At 30.9% G+C, this 21,938-nt stretch overlaps 2 protein-coding genes across 3 annotated transcripts in view; one reads left to right on the forward strand and one right to left on the reverse strand.

The window, feature by feature from the left end:
* barc (RRM1_TatSF1_like and RRM2_TatSF1_like domain-containing protein barc) overlaps nt 1-21,938 on the forward strand; it is a 181,421-nt gene that overhangs the window by 33,857 nt on the left and 125,626 nt on the right. The window lies entirely within an intron of this gene.
* Nucleotides 1-21,938, reverse strand: part of LOC142331494 (galactose-specific lectin nattectin-like) — a 95,134-nt gene that overhangs the window by 2,385 nt on the left and 70,811 nt on the right. Inside the window, exon 2 of the mRNA XM_075377441.1 lies at nt 538-747. Within this exon, the coding sequence (XP_075233556.1) occupies nt 538-747 (210 nt within the window). The remainder of the gene's footprint in view (nt 1-537; nt 748-21,938) is intronic.

The raw sequence follows: 21,938 nt of genomic DNA on the forward strand, positions 1-21,938 counted from the left end.
TCTGTGACTTTGAAAAGACAGTCAGATATCGATGAATGTTATAATTGAAATAAGATGTAAGTTATTTGTATTGACTTATGTAATATAATTACAATATATATAAAATCTATTTCCATGGAATAAAGGAGCTATTTGAAAAAAAATTAATCTAGTGTAAAAATAAATGCATAAATGCACGAGTAATAATGAAAATAATTTCGAAAGATTCTTATACTTAGCAATCTGGAATAATGTTTCTTGTAGTCGTTTACGTTTTTGCCATACTAACAGAGTATTGGCATACATTTGCCCATATTAGAGCAGTACATTAGAATATTATTATCATATATTAGAATATTAGGCCAGTTTAGTTTTGAAAACCTGTAATGTCTAGGCCAGGCAGATATTTAAAGCAAATATTAAAATCATTAAATTTGAGAGTATTATGTATATTTTGGGTTGTTGGAATGAGCTATCCATGAAATTGAGTTTCAATAAAATTTTGATACTAGCTTTTTTCGTGGGTACTATACTAAAAGAAAATTTGGTGTTTATTACCTGCTTCAGGCTTCTTTAATAACGATCTCATGTTCCTATCTTCCCATTTTCTTTCAAGTGTTGCCAGTTGGCTCGCCATATCTGCACATGCGAAATGTGCATCACGCCAAGAAGCCATGTTGGCACTTAAATAATAACAGCTGTTACCGACACGTACAAACCGTGCTGGACATTCATATCTTCTTTTGTCCATCCCATCCACTCTTGTACCTATAACAACAACAACCAATTATTGTTAAAAAGCCTTCAAATTTGTATGTATGGTACGTGGATTTTATATCCCTGCTTGTTGTATTATGTAGTAGTTAGAAAATATTTAATATCATTAAAAAACACCTAACTTAATGCTGATTAATTCTTGGCAATTTTTTTTAAGTCCAGAAACACTAAAAATCTTGTTTAGAAAGTTCTGTATGTAAGCATTTCTATGTATGTTAAGCTCTAGTTTTATAACTCGGATACAGTTTAACTTACAGAAATTTAATATATAATAGCATGATTGATTCTATTAAATTTCTGAAAAACTGGATGAGGAAATGGGTAGAAATACTGAAAACACAGATATCAGTCAGGTCAGATTTTATGAAGTTTTTATTTATGCACACGATATAGAACTTCAAAAATAATATCATTGGAAATATAATTGAAAAGTTATCAATTGTTTTCATTAAAAGCTGTCCCACCCATAAAAATATGAGTTTTAACAAGTTTTTTCCAAGTCAGATTTTTTCAGAGATAATTGTACAAGAAAAAATTGATTTTTAAAAACAAGGATGAAGTTATTATTAATTCAAATTTACTTATAAGATGAAAGCATATGATTAATTGAGCTGGAATCTGCTTTATTTACTTTTTTAAGTAATGTTTTTGGCAGTTACTTAAAAATAAGTATTTAAAACGTTTTACAGATAAAATAATGAATGAAAGAAATTTTGATAACTTCACACGAAATATTTTTGTTTATATCACATACAAGTGTCTTGATGAAAAGGCAGAGATATAAAACTGTAAGTGGTGTAGTTTGTTTTACTTACAATATTAATAAATATTTACAGCCATTTCATTAACACATTCTTAATTTCAATTTATAGATTTATCTGATCGTTGCACAAAATCTTGTATTATATTTTTTATGAAAAGTATTATTACTTCATTTAATGCACAAAATTTTCTCATCTGTTTTTATTCTTTAGTGGTTTTATAGTTAAAGTACTACGTAATGAAACATGAATGCAATAATTCATACTCAAGTCAGATTGACTGTTTTTGTTTTATTTTGTGTCTATATGTTAATTTTATATTATTAGATAGGTAATTTTGAATCGGTTGTCATACATTCTATTGTTACCATATCGTTGACCTTTGAAGGATGACTAGCATTAGATTTGGTAGCCACCATTCTTTACATTCACTTGTTACATTGTGAAATTACTATTGTTACCGTTATATTGTTTTTTATTATTATTGTGTATTGTGTTGCCTGGAGTTTGTCTGTTTCAATTAAAGATGCAATTATCATCATTGTTTTGTGTTAAACAATAGGATTAGGGATGGAAGAATTTAGAATACATCTGAACGCTTGAAGGAGTTCGAATACTTTCTCCCTTACATTTCCTTTTCAACTTTTAATTTGAAAATAATAATATTTTGTAAGTGAATGAATTATTATTTCCTGTGAGCAATTTGTAATGACTTCTTTTAAAAAAATGTATCATCCGTTAAGAGGGAAAATAATAATATTGATATTTATAATTTTTATTAGGCTTTATATCATTGAAACAAACATTTTTATGACTCTTCACAGTTTTCTGATTTTAAAATATTTTAATCATTCAACGTATGCTTTTATTTACGTAACTTAATTATGTAAATACGTACAATGTACGTACTTAACTTAAATACGTACAACGTATGCTTAATTTTTTCGTAAGATTTCTGTGTTGAGAAAAGATAAGTTTTAATATAGAAAGGAATGAGACAAGAATTTTGTTTATCTCTGTTTGTTTTTAAATTATACATAGAAGAACTAACTGAATGAGTTTGAGGAAAGATTTGAGTAGAGTAACAATCCAAGAATAAAAAAGTGCTAGATTGTAATATTTTGAAACAGAAAGTGAATTTTGAAGAATATTGAACAGTATTGATGTGTTGAAAATTAAATTTTAAAATACAATAATAGAATGTAAGGAATTTAAACTAATTTGGATTAGGTCGGTTAAAGTTTTTATTTGTTCACATTTTCTAACATAAGCTGTCAAAGTGGAGAGAATAATAGAACATTTAAATTAATTGTGGTAAAGCAGTAAATACAAGGTTATATTTAAATATCTTTATTGCTATGAGAATGAAACTTGCAACTTTTTTTTTATAAGCAGCATAATGTACTGATGCTTGAAACCAAAGGCCAAAGACGAGTTAATATAATATTGCCGGACTCAAAATTGAACAAAAGAAATCAGAAATGATATTTGCCACTTTGGCAAGTTATTTTCATTTTCCCCCAATTATTATTTCAATATTATAAATTTTGCTGTATACATTATCAGCATCATCGTCATCGTTGTCAAAATGATTATTATTATTATTATTGTAATTTCCAGATTTACAAAAATGAATTTGTTAAAATATTTTTATCTGTATATCATCATTTAATTCTTAAAATATTAGGATACCTACAAAATGCCTTATGTTGTTATATAAATTAAACAAACCATCATTACAATTTAATTGTAAAAAATTTAAAGTAAAAAATTGTTTATTTTAGATTAGAAAATTAATTTAATTTTATTAAATGTAGTTTTGGATAAAAAGTACATAGAATTAACTGGAAATATATATATATTTATTTATTTATGTATTGAAATAACAATTAAATTCACACAAATCATAATAAAGTATATTTTTACTGACGAGTTTTAAAAAAAAATAATGAAGCCTTGACTCCATGAAATTTATACCTCAGCCAAGATATTTACCCACCTTATGTAGGTAATATATTTATGATCCGATAAATGAAATATTAAATTTTCTAATAGTTTCATGGTAATCATTTATTAATAGCGAAGGTGTTGTATTCTTATTATGTAGTTAAAAATTAAAGTAAAACAATAATGATGCAATCAAAGAAAATTAGCGTATTTGGTCTGTGAAAAGAGGTGGTAAAAAAAAAAACAAGATAAAGAAATGGATGGAAATGTTAAGGTTCAGTGACCATGGAAGATGACTGTACATCTACATAGAAAACTGCTTCAGTGACATGAAAAAAATTCAAGGTTACTGAAGAGAGTTTAAAAACATTTTTAATATTAGGCTACTGAAAATTCTTCTTTTTTTTCTACAAAAGAAAGTTGTTTGGCATAATTGCCAATCTTTTTATTGCAGCATCATAAAAACAAGATTCAGGTTGATGTTTATACACAGGGAGCAAAGTCTTGACACTATGAATGAAAGCTTCACTATGAATAAGTCTAATATTGATGTCATCTACTTCATAAGCTTCATTAAAATCACTCTCTAGCACAAGTTTCTTTACTCAGTTGCACAACGTATTCATCATTATTTAAAAGTAGGAACCCTGCTGCGTCAGCATCTTTTTATTACTTATATTTTTCATCTTCCTCATCATCATAACTGGCTATTCAAATATTTGACAATTTGATTTCTGAAACGTTATTGTTAAAATAAAATGAAATTAGTCAAGTTTAATGGAAAGGAAGGTAGTATGAATCAAATATTGATTGTATTAGAACATATTACATCAGAAATTAAATAAATTTGTTATTAAAAAATGAAAACGGCAAAGATTGGACAAAATAAGGTAAACTTCTGAAATAAAAAGTATGTTAAATATCTGTAAGTTATTTTAAAAGAAGTTCTACTTTAAAGTAAGTAATTAAAAAGAAATTCTAAAAAGTATTTGTGTTAATTGTACGTGTCAAAAAAACTGTTTGTTATATAATCAAGGTGTTTTATTTTTATTGTTTTTGTTTTCATTCATAATAGAAATTTTTCTTGTTTTAATAATTTTATGATGTTAAATATTTTTCATATGGGAGTTCTCTGGTTTATCACTGGTTAATGTTGGGCTATTTACGTGCTTGTAGTTATTAACATTAGAAAAATACATGATGGATGTATTGATGATATGTGGAACTGAAATAATATTCTGTTCAGTGTAAGTAGTTGATGTAAAACAAAAGCAGTAAAATTATTTTCCAGGGATTTTTTAAAAATATGTTTGCTTTTTTTTCTTTTATGATGTCATAACAATTACAGACGGTTTATATTTAGATGTATTTTTTTTACTTTCAAGAAAGATTATGCTGAAATCATGCCAGATTCTATTGTGTCATATTACTCTCTTCCAATATCGGCGACAGTTACGTTATTCCGTTACTAAAGAGAAAAATGACATAAGAGGTCTGTTCAGAAAATAACTGAACTTTATTTTTTTAATCTTTATTATTAATATTACAGAATATTTGTCCTTGTTCCCTTCAAAGTACTCCACTCCTCTATTCACATACTTTTCCCACCAGTGATTGCATTTCACGAAGTATTCCTGGATAGCTTCATTTGAAATGGCCTTTAAGGTCTGTGACAAATTTGCTTTAATGTCATCAATAGTCTTAAAACAGCATCCTTTCATCAATGATTTTAATTTCAAAATCAAGAAAAAATTGCAAGGACCAAGGTCTGATGAATAGGCAGGCGGAGGGAAGACAGTCATCTAATTTTTGGCACGAAAAGAATTGACAAAGTTGAGCGTGCGGGTGCATTGTCATGTTGAAGGTACTATGAATTGTCTCCCCACAACTCTGGTTTCTTTTTGAGAATTTTTTCATGTAACCATTGATTGTAAAACACCTTGTTAGTATGCATGATTCAATGATTCACCTTGAGGCAAGAACTCAGAATGCACAATTCCATTAAAATTTAAAAAAAACACACAGAGAATCACTTTGACATTGCATCGTGACTGACGTGTTTTCTTGGGATGTGGAGATCCTTTCCCAATCCGTTGTGGTAATTGAACTTTTGTCTCAATGTCATAACTGTAAACCCAGCTTTCATCTCCTGTTATTATCCTTTGCATGAATGTTTCTTCATCGTTGGCTTGTTCAAGAAGTTGCCAATAAACGTCCACTTGATGTTCTTTTTGCTGTTCTGTCATCAAACAAGAAACAAACTTTGCTGCAATTTGATACATGTTCAATTTTTCAGTCAAAATATCACAGCATGATCCAATTGAGATGCTAACCTCTTCTGCAAATTCTCTTTCAGTCGATTGCCGATTTGCATGCACCAGGTCGTTGATTTTTTGATTGTGGTTGTAATCCAAGACCTTCCTGGTTGAGGGTCATCTTCAATCAAATGATGACAACTTTTAAATTGTTAAAACCATTTGTAACATTATGTATTACCCAGATTATCATCTCTGTAAACTTGATTCAAAAGCTGAAAAATTTCTGTGATAGTTTTCCTCAGTCTCGAGCAAAATTTTACATTGTATTATTGCTTCTAAAAATCACACATTACAAAAATCACTAGTGACACTTAGAGTTATACACAACAATCCAAGAACATGTGGTTACAGAGGAGGTTATGTGGAACACAATGCCAACTGCACTTCATTAAATATCTCCATTGGTGTGTAATTGAAAATGTTCAGTTATTTTCTGAACAGAATTTGTAATAATTAATCACTAATTTTGGTATTTATAACTAGTTTAACTGAGTTAAAGATGTCCGTAGAGTTCAGATGTAAATAGGGGATGGTTTTCCCATTTACAGGGCATGGCAGAATTGAATTAAACAATTAAAATTTCAAAATAAATAACTTTTTGTTTGATTTAAATATTAATGCATACATAATTTGAAAGCCTATAGAAACACATTTTATTTGACTGCTACGTTTTAAAAGTCTCATCGCTAAGACGGGCTCCATCGTTCAGCACAAGTCTCTGCATGTTGTTTGAATGAGATCATAGTTTTTCTCAACATTTCTGTTGGATTGTGTTGTGAATCACACTCTTCATCGATTCTTTTAACTCATCTATTTTATGAGGTCGAGTCATAGACTTTATACTTTAAATGTCCTCATAACGAGTAATTGCTTGGTGGTAAATCGAGTGAATTTGAAGGCCTAGTTACATCACCATTATTAAAGTTGACATACTCTGAAAACATTCATGGAGTAGGATATGCATTGTTGTGCCATGAGGTAATTGCACTATATCTTTCAAACCATAACAAGCATAAATCAGCAGTGTTATCTTTAGTTTTGTTAAGAGAAAATTATCCTTCGTCACATATCACTTGCATATTATTGTAAGTATATTGTATATGTACATATTATTGTTACTGTTCTTCATTGTCATTTTAAAAAAATTCAGTCCAAAAATCCCAAATGAATTCACTCCACATCAAACTTTTCTCATTATGTAAAAGAGGTTGTTGCAGTAGTTGCAGATTTTTCTGTACATCTGAAAATTCTGTTTATTGTCACACTTGCTTAAATGAAAGTGGTTCTCATCTGACACAGGGAAAATGTATAAAAGTTCTGGTTATTTGTCAATAATTTCTAGAACTTTGTGAAAAATTCTACTCAGTAATGTAAATGTCAAGGCAGTAATTCTTGAACTTTGTGAATTTTTAATTGATAAAATGCAAATCCATATTGTTTTTACAATCCAATCTGGTATGCATAGTGTTACACAGAATGTTGTGCAGCAGAACATTGTGGAGTGTTCTGTAGAGCTGCTCTCATTCTCCATATTCTCTGGGGTGCGAACTGTTCATGGTCATATCTCATGATACATATAAATTACATAGATGATGTTCATGCTACAAAACAAATTTTTTTAAAAAAAAAAGATCACAGCAGTTTTTAAAAATGTTTTTATTATTTTCAATCCTTATAGAGATCTTGGTATAGTGAAAACCAAGATAATGTGATTTCGTTATGTTTCATGTCACTCAGTACTCGGAGTAGATTCACATACAGTAATCAAATAAGATGTTCCAGACAAAATTTGGAGTGAAAATTAGTTTATTGAACAAAAGGCTGACTAAGGATCATTTTTATTTAGTTTTTAAATATACTGTAAATGTCATCTGATGTATTCCATCAGAATACAAATTTATATATTTAAATTTGATTGTTTGCTAATTCAAAGTAAGAAATATACATATATAGACATTTAAACAATTTTTTTTTCTTTTCTACTTTATTTTTAGTTGAAATGAGTTAACCAAAGTAAGTTAAAAGACAAAGATATATCCTTTTAGTGATCTATATTATTGTTGTGTTAGCTTAAAAATCACCGAGAGTGTTGTGGCCTATTTACATTAGGAAACATGCCATTTAGGCTCATGAGACTAGTGTTGTAACTCTAGCAGTGTCAGATACATTTAGCAGCAGTATACATTAAGTTAAGAACTGTTCATGAATATATTTAGCCTATTGAAATTATTTATGTTCCGTGTGTGTGTGTGTGCGTGTGCGTGCATACTTTCTCTCTCTCTTGTTTGTTTGTTTTTTGTGAATGTATGCGCGCGCACACACACACACACACACACACACACACACATCATTTTATTAGTCTTTCAACAATTAAGTTGTTAACTGTTCATTTTGCTTTATTTATTATATACTGATTGCAGTATTCCTTTTAAATTATAAAATAATTATTAGTCCTTAATTCATTTTTTTGTTTGGTTCTCTCTGTCTCTATTTCACACACGAGCGCGCGCATACACACACACACACACACACTTTTGTTTGGTTGTGTCACTTGCTTTTATGTGATAAAGTTCATTTAATTAGGCAATATATTTGTTTTTAAAAATTATGAAATAAATTATACTATTTCATTAACCTAAATTGAAAATATTTTTAATTTGAACTGATATTGTACATTTTTTAATATTTTCTATATTGATATAGATAAGAAACTTAACTCCTCAAAATTTAAAATATTATATAATATTTCTTATAAAACCTGTACACATATTCTTATGAGTTTCAGTATTTTATCTACATTAATTTATTGTTCTACATTTGGACCGGTTTAACATCTGGTTTTGAGATTTGGTGCCGTAGTATTTGTGTTAATAAAATATATTCTATTTCTTTCCTTTAATTGGGTCAAGACAATTGGAAAAGTAAGAGGAGGTGCTGCATCTTGAAGTTGAAGATGTAAAAAATTCGTTTTCTTTTTTTTTTCAGCTAGAACATAAGAGATAATCTTTTACAAATGTTATAAAAGCACATATTCCACAAAAATGTCAGATTTGAAAATATGTCTACTTTTTTTTAATGTTTTGATCTAGCAACTGAGTTTCTTTGGGTCATTAACTGCAGTATCATAAGTAACTTTGGTGAAAGAGCCATATAATTAGGTTCAGGTTTTTTTGTGGAAAATTCAAATTTCTTGCATAATTTGAGAACGGATCATAAATCATTTTTTTAATATCTAAAAAAAGTAGAATATTTTATTATAAGATTCGGCATTCTACGCATTGTTGTTATTCGAAACAAATCCTCTTTACTGAAGTTTCTATGAACAACCATCCGATTGACTTAATCTATATTAATAAATATAAACTATTATTAATTTTATTCGATTCTTTAATTTTTTTATTTTATTCGAGAGATATTAACCTTTTTTTAAGGTCAAGTAATAGAAATAAATTGAAAAACGTTTACTATATTCAAAAGTTACATACATATATTACTAATATTACTATTTTACTATTAAGTATTACTTTTACTATTAAAATTTAGGCGGGACTATATCCCCGCCTAAATTTAAACACTTGTATCGTAACAAGCTGATTTTATAACCTCTTTAAAAAAGGAGCCGCCGAAGTACACTCATCCATTTGTTGACTCCATCCATAAGTTCATCATTGTTTTTGAAGTGTTGATTAGCTAGCCAATTTTTCTTGTGAGCAGGTGAAAATCAGGACTAAGGGATATGGTAAAAAATCTGCCGCTTAAACTTGTTTAGTGTATCCTCATTGGTAGTGGCTGTGTAGGTCGTACATTTTCATGTAAAATCGAACTCCTTTAACGTTCCTCACCGCTTATGCCGTATGGATTCCCCTAAGCTTTTGTTAAAGTTTCATAATAAAGTCTGTGGTTATGGTTTACCCTTCGTAACTGCGCATCAATATTTATTTCTTTACGATCCCAAAACGCGGTAACCATCATTCTTTTGTTTGAATTTTTTGGGCTTGTTCGGTTTGTGTGTATGTGTGCACGCGCGCGCGCGCATACACTGTTTACACTGTTCTTTTATCTAATCACAAATGAACTGAATTAATATCCCGGTAACAATATTGTCAAGAAATTCACTGTCCTATTACGGTATTGATGAAGAAAATTCAATATTACTCCCACTCTCTCCGTTTTGTGGGGATTTGTAAATCTCTTCGGTACCCGTCTTGCAAATTGCTTACGAAAAAACACTATCCCTCTGTAACAATTCCATAAAAAATAAATCTTGAAATTTGAGGAACATTTTCACGAAGTTCAGTAATCGTTAAACGGCGTTTATCCCGAACGGCAAGTTCAATTTTTTCAACGAATCTTCCCTCACAATGGAATTTCGCCCTCTTCTTTCTTCGTCGTCCACGTTAGTTGCCCCCTTCCCTAAATTTCCTGTATAATTCTCTCGCAGAACCATTACTCAATTATAGTAAACTACGCACCGTCAACGGTGAACCTCGGCTACAGATTTTCCTTTTGTTTGCAAAAAGCGAATGACGCTACTTTCATTCTATCTGTCGAGGGTTGCATCAATCGCCTGTATATTTCACAACGTACTGCTTAAGCGGTGCAGAACAAAATGGCGACTGCTGATTGTGTGATGAGTTAAGCTTAGCGGATGTCTACTTACCCACCAGGTTGGTCTAGTAGTGATCGCGTCTTCCCAAATAAGCTGATTTGGAAGTCGACAGTTTCAGCGTTCAAGTCCTAGTAAAGGCAGTTATTTTTATACGATTTGAATACTAGATCGTGGATACCGGTGTTATTTCGCGGTTGGGTTTCAATTAACCACACATCTCAGTAATGCTCGAACTGAGACTGTACAAACCTATACTTCATTTACACTCATACATATTGTCCTCATTCATCCTCTAAAGTATTATCCGAACGGTAATTACCGGAGGCTAAACAGGAAAAAGAAAGAAGCTAATGTCTGCTGCACATGCGTTATGTTTTTGTGAAGATCGGTTAGCGTTTAACGTCCGGCCGCAGGTTAATTTATAACTAGCGTAGTACGTATTATCGTCTTAATATATATATCTTGTTCTTTTTGTGGTATTCTGACTCGATGAACGTAAAAATATTTTATTTTTATAACTAATTTACAGTCTTATTTGTTAAGGATCTTTTGCTTAAAACGAGTTGGAAAAACATTTTGAATTGTAACCGACATTTAGTTTAAAGTGAATAGCATTACTACTGTTTGCGCGCGCGCGCGCGTGTGTGAATCAGAAATAGGAAGTTTGGCTTTACTGGTTAAGCAACTTTCTTAGATCGTTCACCCGAGAAACTTCCTTAGGAAAATTCTTGCTCGCACACAGGATTTTTAGACGGATGAAGTATCCGACAAAATAAAAACGCATTCAAACAGATCTCTTTTGATGATATGTCTCCTTTTGCCTGCTTTTACTATGAATAGCACTTGGAGTTGAATGACGTGTATAGAAAATTAAACGATAAAGTCTTGCGTAAATTATTTAAATTTATTTTTGTTGCCGTAATTTTATTCTCGGCTGTTGTTTGTGAAAAGTATATTAAAATTTCGGGTTACCGACTTCATTAAAAACGGAATATCTTCTCAAATCAACTGTTATGTGTGTTTAAACCTAACGTTTCATCAAATGAGCCAATTTCGATGATTATCATTACTCTGGCGGGGTCCCCTTGTTGTAAGTATTTTAAAAAAAGCAATAGACTTTGAAACGAAAAATACATCGTTTACACAGAGATTTGAGGATATACTTCATATTTTGCCGTCGATGTACCTTATTGGTGGATTATTACAGTTTATTGATGTATAGCCTTTCTTTTCTTTCTTTTTATTGTTTAGCCTCCGGGGATTACCGTTCAGGTATTACTTCAGAGGATGATAAAGTATGAGTTAGTCTTGTACAGTCTCAGTTCAACCGTTCCTGAAATGTGTGTTTAATTGAAACCCAACCACCAAAGAGAACACCGGTATTCACGATCTAGTATTCAAATCCGTGTAAAAATAACTGGCTTTACTAGGATTTGAACGCTGGAACTTTCGACTTCCAAATCAGCTGATTTGGAAAGACGCGTTCACCACTAGACCAACCCGGTGGATTATTGATGTACAGCCTGGTTTTGATATTCATTTTATTGCGATAATTCAAGAAAAAAATTTATCAAGATTCTGTTAAAAAAGTAACATTTATTTCAGCATCATAATGATTTTTACCTCACTCGTGGTATTAATTACATTTACATCTTTTTTTTGCAATTCTTTTCTTATTTTTATCAAAATGCAGTTATAAAAATATAAAGATTACCTTATTTCAGGGATCCGTAATTGTGCGCGGTAATGGATCCACGCCGTTTATTTAAATGTTCTTTTATTATTTTTATTAAGATGCTTGTTTTTGTTGCGTTTTTTATTTTTCGCGATCGGTATATTTTCATGCGACACAGTTTTTCTAAACCTGTAGAAATTTAAAAGAAAAGTAAAAAGTAGAAAATGTAATAATGTTAAATAAAATAATAATAACCGGCTTGAAGAAAAAAAATTTGCGCTGTAAATTTAAAGAAATAATAGTTGAATCTTTTTCTAATATTCCCTTTTTTGAAAATTCGAGATTAAAGATTTCGGATCGTTGCTAGTTTTTTGGTTTTTCTTTTGGCTAATTTTTACTGTAAGTCGATATTTAAAGAAGAATTAAAAATTATTGGTTTTTAGCGCAAAACTGTGTTATTTTTTAACAAATCTTTTTTTTCATGTGCAATGCGAAAGAATCGAAAAGAAAACGTTTTATCAAAAGACATCAGTAACAGGATTTAAATAAAAAAGATATTTACATAAAAGTTATAAAATGTATGAACTTTTTTACTTTAAAAATTTTTGCAGATTGTGAAATAAGCTGAGAAAACAAATCAGCATTTTATTTACGTGGTGGCATTTGTCCTAACATATTTTTTAAATGCTATATAATGTCATCTTATAATTATACATTTTCGATGAAAATTTCACTAAAATCGGTTCTACGGTTCTAAAGCTGTAGAGTAGTAAACGTATAGGAAATTCTTTTTAAAAAAAATGGTGATAGAATTATTTTCTTGAGATAAGATTATAAAAGGAAAAGCTTTAAAAGTCTAAGAAACGTCAGTCTATAGAACATTAGAATTTGTTTTATTTGTATGAATTATTGAAGATGTAACTTGGTTTTACGTAGTAGATTAGCGAAGGTTAGGAGAAATGAGAAATGCATCGAACCGATAATAAAAAAAAATCTTTTAAGTGTCCTGTATCGTTTGCTTTATGAGTGGGTCATGTAAAGTTTACCGTAACGGACTGAACTGTGTAGGTGGATGATATTCCTGTCCAGCAGACGGTATTTATTTGTTATTATAATAAAAATAAACATTTTGACAATGTTTTATTTTTGTTGCAAAAAATTCGGTTTAGAATTTTTTATATTTCTATTAACGGTAAATTGTTGACACCATTTTTGTGTAATGTTAAAAAATTGTTAATCGCAAAACTTTTATTCCGTTCACATCGTCGTATTGTTATTGTCGGTCGAGTGAAAGTATAAGTGAATGTGCGCATTTTCATACCAGTTGTTATTGAGCGAAAGCAGCGCGTGATGATTTACGTACCATTTAACGATTTAATAATACTGTATAAAAAGTTCCGTAATAAAGATTTTTTTCTCAGTCTGTAAACAACGATTCGTTATTTTTAATTAATATTCAATCTTTTAATAGATATGGAAAGATATTTACGCGTATTTAGATGATGAGGGTCAAAACAAATTTATTTCTTTTTTTTACGTACGTGCGATTCCTTCCGTCGGCTGTGTACGTATATATATATATATATATATATATATATGTATATATATATATATATGTATATATATATATATATATGTATATCTTCGATTACAGAATAAAGAACGCCAGTCTACTAGACAGACTAAACAGATATTGTGATGATACAACTAGAGCATTCGTTCTGAAAGTGGGCGATAACGCCCCGTTGTGGGCGCTGAAGCCTTCAAGGCGACAGCTGATATAAAAAGGCAAAAATTATGTTTTTCTGATATTTCAAACTAAAATAAAATACCTACTACACTAGTACAAAAAATTAAAGGACACTTATATTTTGTGATAAAGAATGATTGTACTCAAACTACTATATCTTTGCAACCAAGAGGCCTAAAGGGACGAATAAAAAAATATTAAAGCTTGAATACTCTACTTTTTGACAGTATACTTCAGATTTTAAAAATCATCAAATTAAAAAAAAATCAATGGAAATAATTTTTTTTTAAATTTGAACGGTTTTCTTCGTGTTTGATCGAGCGCATGGGGGAAACGAAATTTTTTCAATAAACTGCATTGAAATCGTTTAAAAGCTTAAGACTTTAGCTTTGTTTTGTTTTTCTGTACGTCTCTCTACTATTTCTCTGAACCGAAATATTCCACTTTAAATATGATTAAATATGCGTTTTAATTGCTCTCATTTAAAATGTAAGTTTCAACTCAGAAATAGGATATGCCATGTTTAAAAACAATAATTGTAATTGCTGTTATTAAGAGCGCATCTTAAAAACGGCAGTTGAAATTATTTTTAACATATGTTAAGTTTAAACATTTTGGGGGCGCTAGAAAAGTTTTGATTCTTAACGTGGGCGGTGGGCGAAAAAGTTTGAGATTCAACGAACTCGAGAATGAAATTTAAATAGAAATTAATTTTTTTTTGGTTCTTTATTAAAAGTTTTTTTTTTTATTGGGAACTTCTTAATTCAGTATATACGAGCGCATAGAATGTCCTCGACTAAATGAACATTAATTTACATCGGTTATAAAAATTGATTATTTATACATTTTAGAATTACGTTATTCCTAATATATAAACTATGTATGCGTGTGATAAATACGACTCATTATTACGTAATTTGTAAACATTTTTGAATATTTCTTATCGATTAACTTTTACGGCTTTCTTTGTGTATCGAAATGTAGATAACACACTCCATAATAAAAAGCAGTGTTCCTAATTATAGAATTAATGAATTATTGTCTGCCCAAATATAAAATAAAACATCTTTATTAAAACATACTGTTATTATTTCTGCGTATAAACTAGAATGTTATTTTGACGGCCATAGTAAAGATAAATAAGTATTTAATGTGTCATAGGGTTAGTAACGCATTACTGTTTTAGGTTTGTGTGCTCTTTTTTAATACAGAGTCCGGCATATAAACCTGACGATTTTTGAAGGATAATAATTAAACTGTTTCGTACTATTAAAACATTTAATATACAAATTAAAGATCAATTTTTGCAATTTATAGTGAATTACTTACATAGATTTTTTTTTATTTGAATATTATGTCGTCCAAATGTTTTCATTACTCCTCACACACTCGCTTAACCTCTTTCTAAAATTTGACATTGCTCGCTCAATCATCACTTGTGGAACCGGTTCAATTTCTCGTTGAATGGCCTCCTTGAGTTCTGCAATCGACTGTGGTCGACTATTGAAGACTGTATGTTCGAGATACCCCCACAGAAAAAAATCACAAACAGCCAGATCAGGTGAACGCGCTGGCCAAGGAATGTCGCCAAATCGGGAAATTAAACGTCCAGGAATGGTTTCTGGCAGAACATCCATTGCGATTCTCGCCGTGTGGGCGGTGGCACCATCCTGTTGAAACCTAATTTCATGTACTTGAAAATCATTCAGTTTCGGTCGCAGAAATTCATTCAAAATGTTTACGTATCGATGAGATGTTAGTTACTCTGCGATTTAACTCCTCAAAAAAGTACGGGCCAATTATGCCGAACTTTGAAACCGCACACCACACTGTAGTATATTGACTGTGAAGTGGTTTTTCAAGAATTTGCCGTGAATTATGCGAAGCCCAATAACGGTATTTTTGTTTATTCACAAATCCTGACAGATGAAAATGCGCCTCGTCACTTAAAAGAATAATGGCATCCTGGTGGACATTTTCGAGGATGACATCGCAAGCTGCTTTGCGAGACACCCAATCATTTGCCTTTCCGGGACGCCCAATCATTTGCATTAAGTTGCTGCATTAACATCAGCTTATACGGATGGAATTTCAGGTCGGCATGAAGAATTCGTCGTACACTTCGATCAGAAATGGCTAGCGCAGCAGCATGTCTCGCTGCTGAACGTCGTGGAGACCGCGTGACAGCTAACCTTACAGCGTTAATGTTTTCAGGCGTTCTCACAGTCCGTTTTCGTCCTGTTGGTTTCATTTTTAAAGCAGACGTGTTCCTAAAAATCTTCACCCACAACAATATCGTATTCCTACTAGGAACAGACGCGTGTCGATTTAAATTGAAATGTCTGCGAAATAAACGCTGTGTTACAATAACCGAGTCATTATTTTTAAAATAGGCTTCAATCACACTCGTTGTTCACCCGACCACGACATACTGGCTACTGAAATAGCATGAATAGACCTGTCGATGTACAACGCTCCCGCCTTCTCATTGACAGTGGTGCCAACATAACAATTACTACAAAATCGTCAGATTTATATGCCGGACCCTGTACTTCAGGGAATGTATTGAATAAACTGTGGTTCACTTGAGAACCTTTTCTTTTTCATGTTTAGCCACCGGAAATTACCTTTCAGATAATACTTCAGAGGATGAATGAGGATGATATGTATGAGTGTAGTCTTGTACAGTCTCAGTTCGACCATTCCTGAGATGTGTGGTTAATTGAAATTCAACCACCAAACAACATCGGTATCCACAATCTAGTATTCAAATCAGTGTAAAAATAACTGGCTTTACTAAGACTTGAACGCTGGAACTCTCGCCTTCCAAATCAGCTGATTTGGGACGTTCACCACTAGACCAACCCGGTGGGTTGGTTCACTTAAGAACCAATCACATACAAGCTTACGAGTAGGCTTCTATTTTCCAAGCTCATGATTGTAATTGTACTATGAATAATAACGGATGTGATTTAAAATTTTGTAAAATGTAGTGGAATTAAGTTATTTAGGAATTTTTTAAGATAGTAAATTAAAATGGAAAAGTCATATAACAAATCTAATAAATAAAATTCATACTTAGTAGAAAACTTTACTATCTCAGCGGTATATTATCTTAAAAAAATGAGTTTGTTATATAAATCAATGTTAGAATCATTAATTAAGTATGGAGTTGAAGTATGGATTGCAACAGCAAATTATGTAACTGAAAATATTAAAAAGGTTCAAAAAATAATAATTCTGAGTAAAGACCGTCGGACGATAGGAAGGAGAAACTGTTTTAATAGCGTTTTAATCAATGCTATCATTGCTTATACCTTCAGTTAATAATCAATGCTATCACCTTCAGTTAAGATTGATTTGTATGTTCCATATAAAAAATGAATTTAAAACGAAAAAAATTATTCATCAAACTAGGTATAAAGATATATATTAGTTGTTTCTAAAATAATTTATATGGTAGAAAGAAAGTCATTGAAAGTTATTGTTCTTAGTTTATATAATATGTTACCACAAGAAATAAAAGATATGATAACTTATAATTTGTTTAAGAAAGAAGTATTTCGATTGTTAGCCTATTAAATTGAAACTGTAAATATCTGGAATATCTTTTAATGTTAAAGCAACAAACAGTTAAATCCTTTTAATATTTTGTTACGATCGATATATTTTTCATTTTTACCGGGACCGCTTTACGAGGCCGTCAAATAGTTTTCATAATTAATAGTACTACGGTGATTACAAATTAAATATACACTTTCGATAGCTAATTAAGAATTTATTTTTTAAGAGTTGAAATGATTACTTACATGATTATATAGAAGAATTGTTTAAGTTTCTATTTATAAATGTTCAACGTATGTACCGTTTGTAACACGACAGATATAAATACGGTAGCCGAATTCGTCCCAAACACGTGCGGGCATATGTCGGTCAACGGTAGCAACAGAATTTGTGATGCCTTGTTTTAAGTCGTCTATATCAGCAGGAAGGTGCGGTAAAAAAACGTTGTCTTTTACATAACCCCGTAAAAAGTAGTGGCAAGGCGTTAAGTCGGGACTACGTGGTGGCCAACGCTTAAACGCTATGTTTTTTTTCCTCAGTTGAATCGCTAATCCATCGTCTGGGAAGGCGTTCATCCAGATAATTTCAGATCTGTAAGTGCCAGTGAGGCGGAGCTCCATCTTGTACAAAAAAGAAGTTGTCACTCGCTATCTTCCTCGAGTTGAGGCATTTACCTTTCACTAAACATCTCCAGATAAACTACAACGATTACTGTCACTTAGTGAAAAAAGAACGGCCCGTACACCTTTTCACAAGATTCAGCGCAAACCACGTTCACTTTAGGAGGATCGCGTGTATATTGTAAACTTTCTCTTGGATTTTCTCTACCCTAAATTCTTACATTATGTTTATTAACTTTTCCACTAATCTGAAACGTACATTCATCACCGAGAATTAGACGATGAAAAAAGCCATCGTCATTTTCAACAAATTTCCGCAACCCCTCGCAAAAATATTTACGTAAGATTTTATCGTCGACATTTAAATTTTGTACCTAACTGTAATTTATAAGGCGTCATTTTCAAACGTTTCCGTAGAATTTTCCACACAGTCGGCTGAGGAATTTGTATTTATAAATTTGCCGATCTAGTCGATTTGCCTGGGCTAAGTTGATACACATCACGAACGCGATCGATTTGCTCTTCTGAGAGGCGATCTTCCAGCGCTTTTCTTTTTACACAGATACCTTGTGTTTTGAAACTGTTTATTCCAGTCATAGATTGATTTTCTTGTCGTCGATGATTTACCATATTTTGTTCTGAAACGTCGCTGCACGATAGTAACCGAGTTTGTTTTGGCTAATTCGAGCATACAACACGCTTTCTTTACAGGAGTAGCGGCCATCTTGGCAAATTGGTATCATGACACATCAATCAGTGACATTAGCAGCAAAGCAGGTATACCAATATAAAAGTTAAAAAATTCCCTGTGAAACCATACAAAAAGTTACTTACAAAAGTAAGCTTAAGTTACTTTTAAAGTTACTTAAAGTAAAGTTACTTAAAGTTAAAGTTACTTAAAGTAAACTTAAGTAACTTTTAGTTACAAAAGTACTGTTTTTATAAGCTATCAAAATTTTTAATTTTTTATAAGCTATCGAAAGTGTGTATTTCATCTGTAATCACTCTGTATTTTTATTTTGTTCTGTAATTGTATTTTTCATTGATAATGTATTTGTACTGTGTTGAAATGGGCACTTGCTGATAAGGCTTAGAGCCTTGGCGAGACCGAAATACATATATTGAGGAATAAATTTTTTCTGTTCTGTTCAAAACTATTGAATAGAGTGTATAAATAAGTACTGACGGTACCGAATAACTACTGTTAATAAACTATTCGCATACACATTCATGCGAATAGTTTGAGTGCGCATACTCTTGAGTACCGCTTTTATAAATTTGGTCGACCTGTACTTTGCAAGATATGACAGATGGAGGCGTGGTTTTAATCGCTACCCAGGTCGTCGGTGAAAATTAATAAAAAACCTTTAGATATATACCGTTTTGAAAGGTTACAGTATGTAACCTTTCAAAAGTCTTTATAGGTCACTGTGTATCCAGAAAACCTGTAAACCTGTATCGTATTTATTCGGTATTGTGCTCTTTATAAAAGTTAATTGTTGACTTTAATGCTGTTAATAAGAAAACGTAGCCATTTTTAATCCATTTTGAAATATAGGTTGGCTTTAATATTTACTTGCACGTGTAATTTCTTATTTATCTATATGCTCGAAAATGTGTACACACACGGACATGTGTATTTAATTCTTGTAGAAAACACATAGACATACATACAAGTGATGCACACACAGAACATTAATAAATCAACTTCGATTCAACAAATACGAGTACATTATCATCACTTACTTATCTATACGAGTTGTTTAACATTACAATATGAAACAACGTTTCTATTTATTAATATTAAAAGAAGCATTTATTAAAAATAAAAAGACAAAGAACAACCTCCTTGCTGTTATGAAACTAGGCCTCGATTTCTATACAAAAAAGAAACGCTTTGAATGGAATTCAATAAAAACATTTAATAACTCAAGACAGATTCAGAGTAGTTTGATGAATAAGATAAACGTTTAAGGAAAAAGTTAGAGTAATGACTCATTAAATTAAATTTGTTAATAGAGATAATATAATTGTACGGCTTATCATTACAACTAATAAACGTTGCAGTAAGTAGTAATTTATTATTGATTTCCATGTATTTTGTACAGCAAGTTTATCGTTACTTTTTAAATCTTGAAAAGTATTTTTTTTTATTGCTGTTCCGATCGCATTTTTCTTTGACGATGAATTTCAAGTTGACCGACTTGATTTTATTTCATCGTCGAAAAACGGAGTTTTTTTTTTAAGACTAATATTTTGTTTATTGAAGTAATTCTTTATTCGATTAATTTTTAACTCAAGCTTAACATCACTAAGCTTGCGTAAAAATATTGAAATATTTCGTATTGATTGCTTATAATCAGTTATCGCTTCTTGTTTTCCTTATAAGAAAATTTGAGCTTTTTTTTAGACTAAATAGTTTACAGTAAATAAAATTATAACTACAAAATTATTACGTTAATAAAATTGTCTTATTATTGTTTTTTTAATGTAAATACCATTTTTAGATGAAATAATTATTACTTGAAAAATAATCGTTAATTTGATTGAATACCTCACATTTTGCTAGGACGATTTGAAGAAATTTGTTAACAGAGAATATTCTTTAAGCTTTTTAATTAGGTTTCTTTTACGACGAAATTCAGTAATGAAGTGAAGTTTCTTAGTTTGAGAAAGTGATCGATTGATTTTTCGAATACTTAACTCGAGCTGTACAGTAGTGTGCACAGATTCATCGGTCCCAATAAGTCACACACACACATTATTATATACGTATATATATATTTATGCGCGCGCATGTGTGTGTATAAAAGAATTTGGGTTTTTGTTTACATTAATTAAGTGCTTTTAGGCAAATTTAGTAATGTACTGTTCTTGAATATAATTCGAATTTTTCAAACTTTTCTTTGTTTTATTCAACTTATTTTTAACCATTTTGTTCAGAATTAAATTCTCTTCGAGTTTTGTTTAAAAGTTTTATGTGTTTATTTCCCATATAACAAAGTTATTGTACGTCAAAAATAAAAAAAAAAAAAACACCGTTTTTTACTCCAGCCCACCGGGTTGGTCTAGTGGTGAACGTGTCTTCCTAAATCACGTTATTTGGAAGTCGAGAGTTCCAGCGTTCAAGTCCTAGTAAAGTCATTTATTTTTACACGGATTTGAATTCTAGATCGTGGATACCGGTGTTCTTTGGTGGTTGGGTTTCAATTAACCACACATCTCAGGAATGGTCGAACTGAGACTATACAAGACTACACTTCATTTACACTCATACATATCATCCTCTGAAGTATTATCTGAACGGTAATTACTGGAGGCTAAATAGGAAAAAGAAAGAAGAAAGGTTTTTTTTAATAAAATTTATTGGTTTTCACCCCAGATTTCTGAAAACCTACTACAGATACGATTCTGGGATATATTTTATTGGATTTTTCATGTGAAAAACCATAGGGAATTGCTAATTATGCCCCTTAACTACCTTTCTAAAAATTTCAGTACGACCTCATTTCACCACCGGCGTAGGTGAAATCCGAGTGACATCTTTTACTAATCGTAACTCGCAAACGAAGCATTTTAGATCATATGTTTATATGAATTTTTACCATTATATTCACGAGCAAAATAGGTTATGAAATTCCTGGGAGAACTTTTTGATATACTCTGGATAAATATTATTCCATAATATATAGCCTATTTTTAGTAAGTAATTAATGATAATGATTATTAAACACGCTTCATTTTTTACGAGGTTTTCCGATTTTGGATATGCTATCTTTCACTCACAAAAATAATGATACGAAAGCATAAGTTAAAAAGTACAAGAACTTTGTATACGACTAAATCTAGAAACGATTGATTTAAAGACAGAACACGATAACCGCTTTACTGATTGACATAGTTAATTTACTGTTTAGATTACGGTAAATATCTTGTGG

This window comes from Lycorma delicatula, chromosome 10 (assembly GCF_047948215.1).
Source record: "Lycorma delicatula isolate Av1 chromosome 10, ASM4794821v1, whole genome shotgun sequence".
In the NCBI taxonomy this organism is placed as follows: Eukaryota; Metazoa; Arthropoda; class Insecta; order Hemiptera; family Fulgoridae; genus Lycorma; species Lycorma delicatula.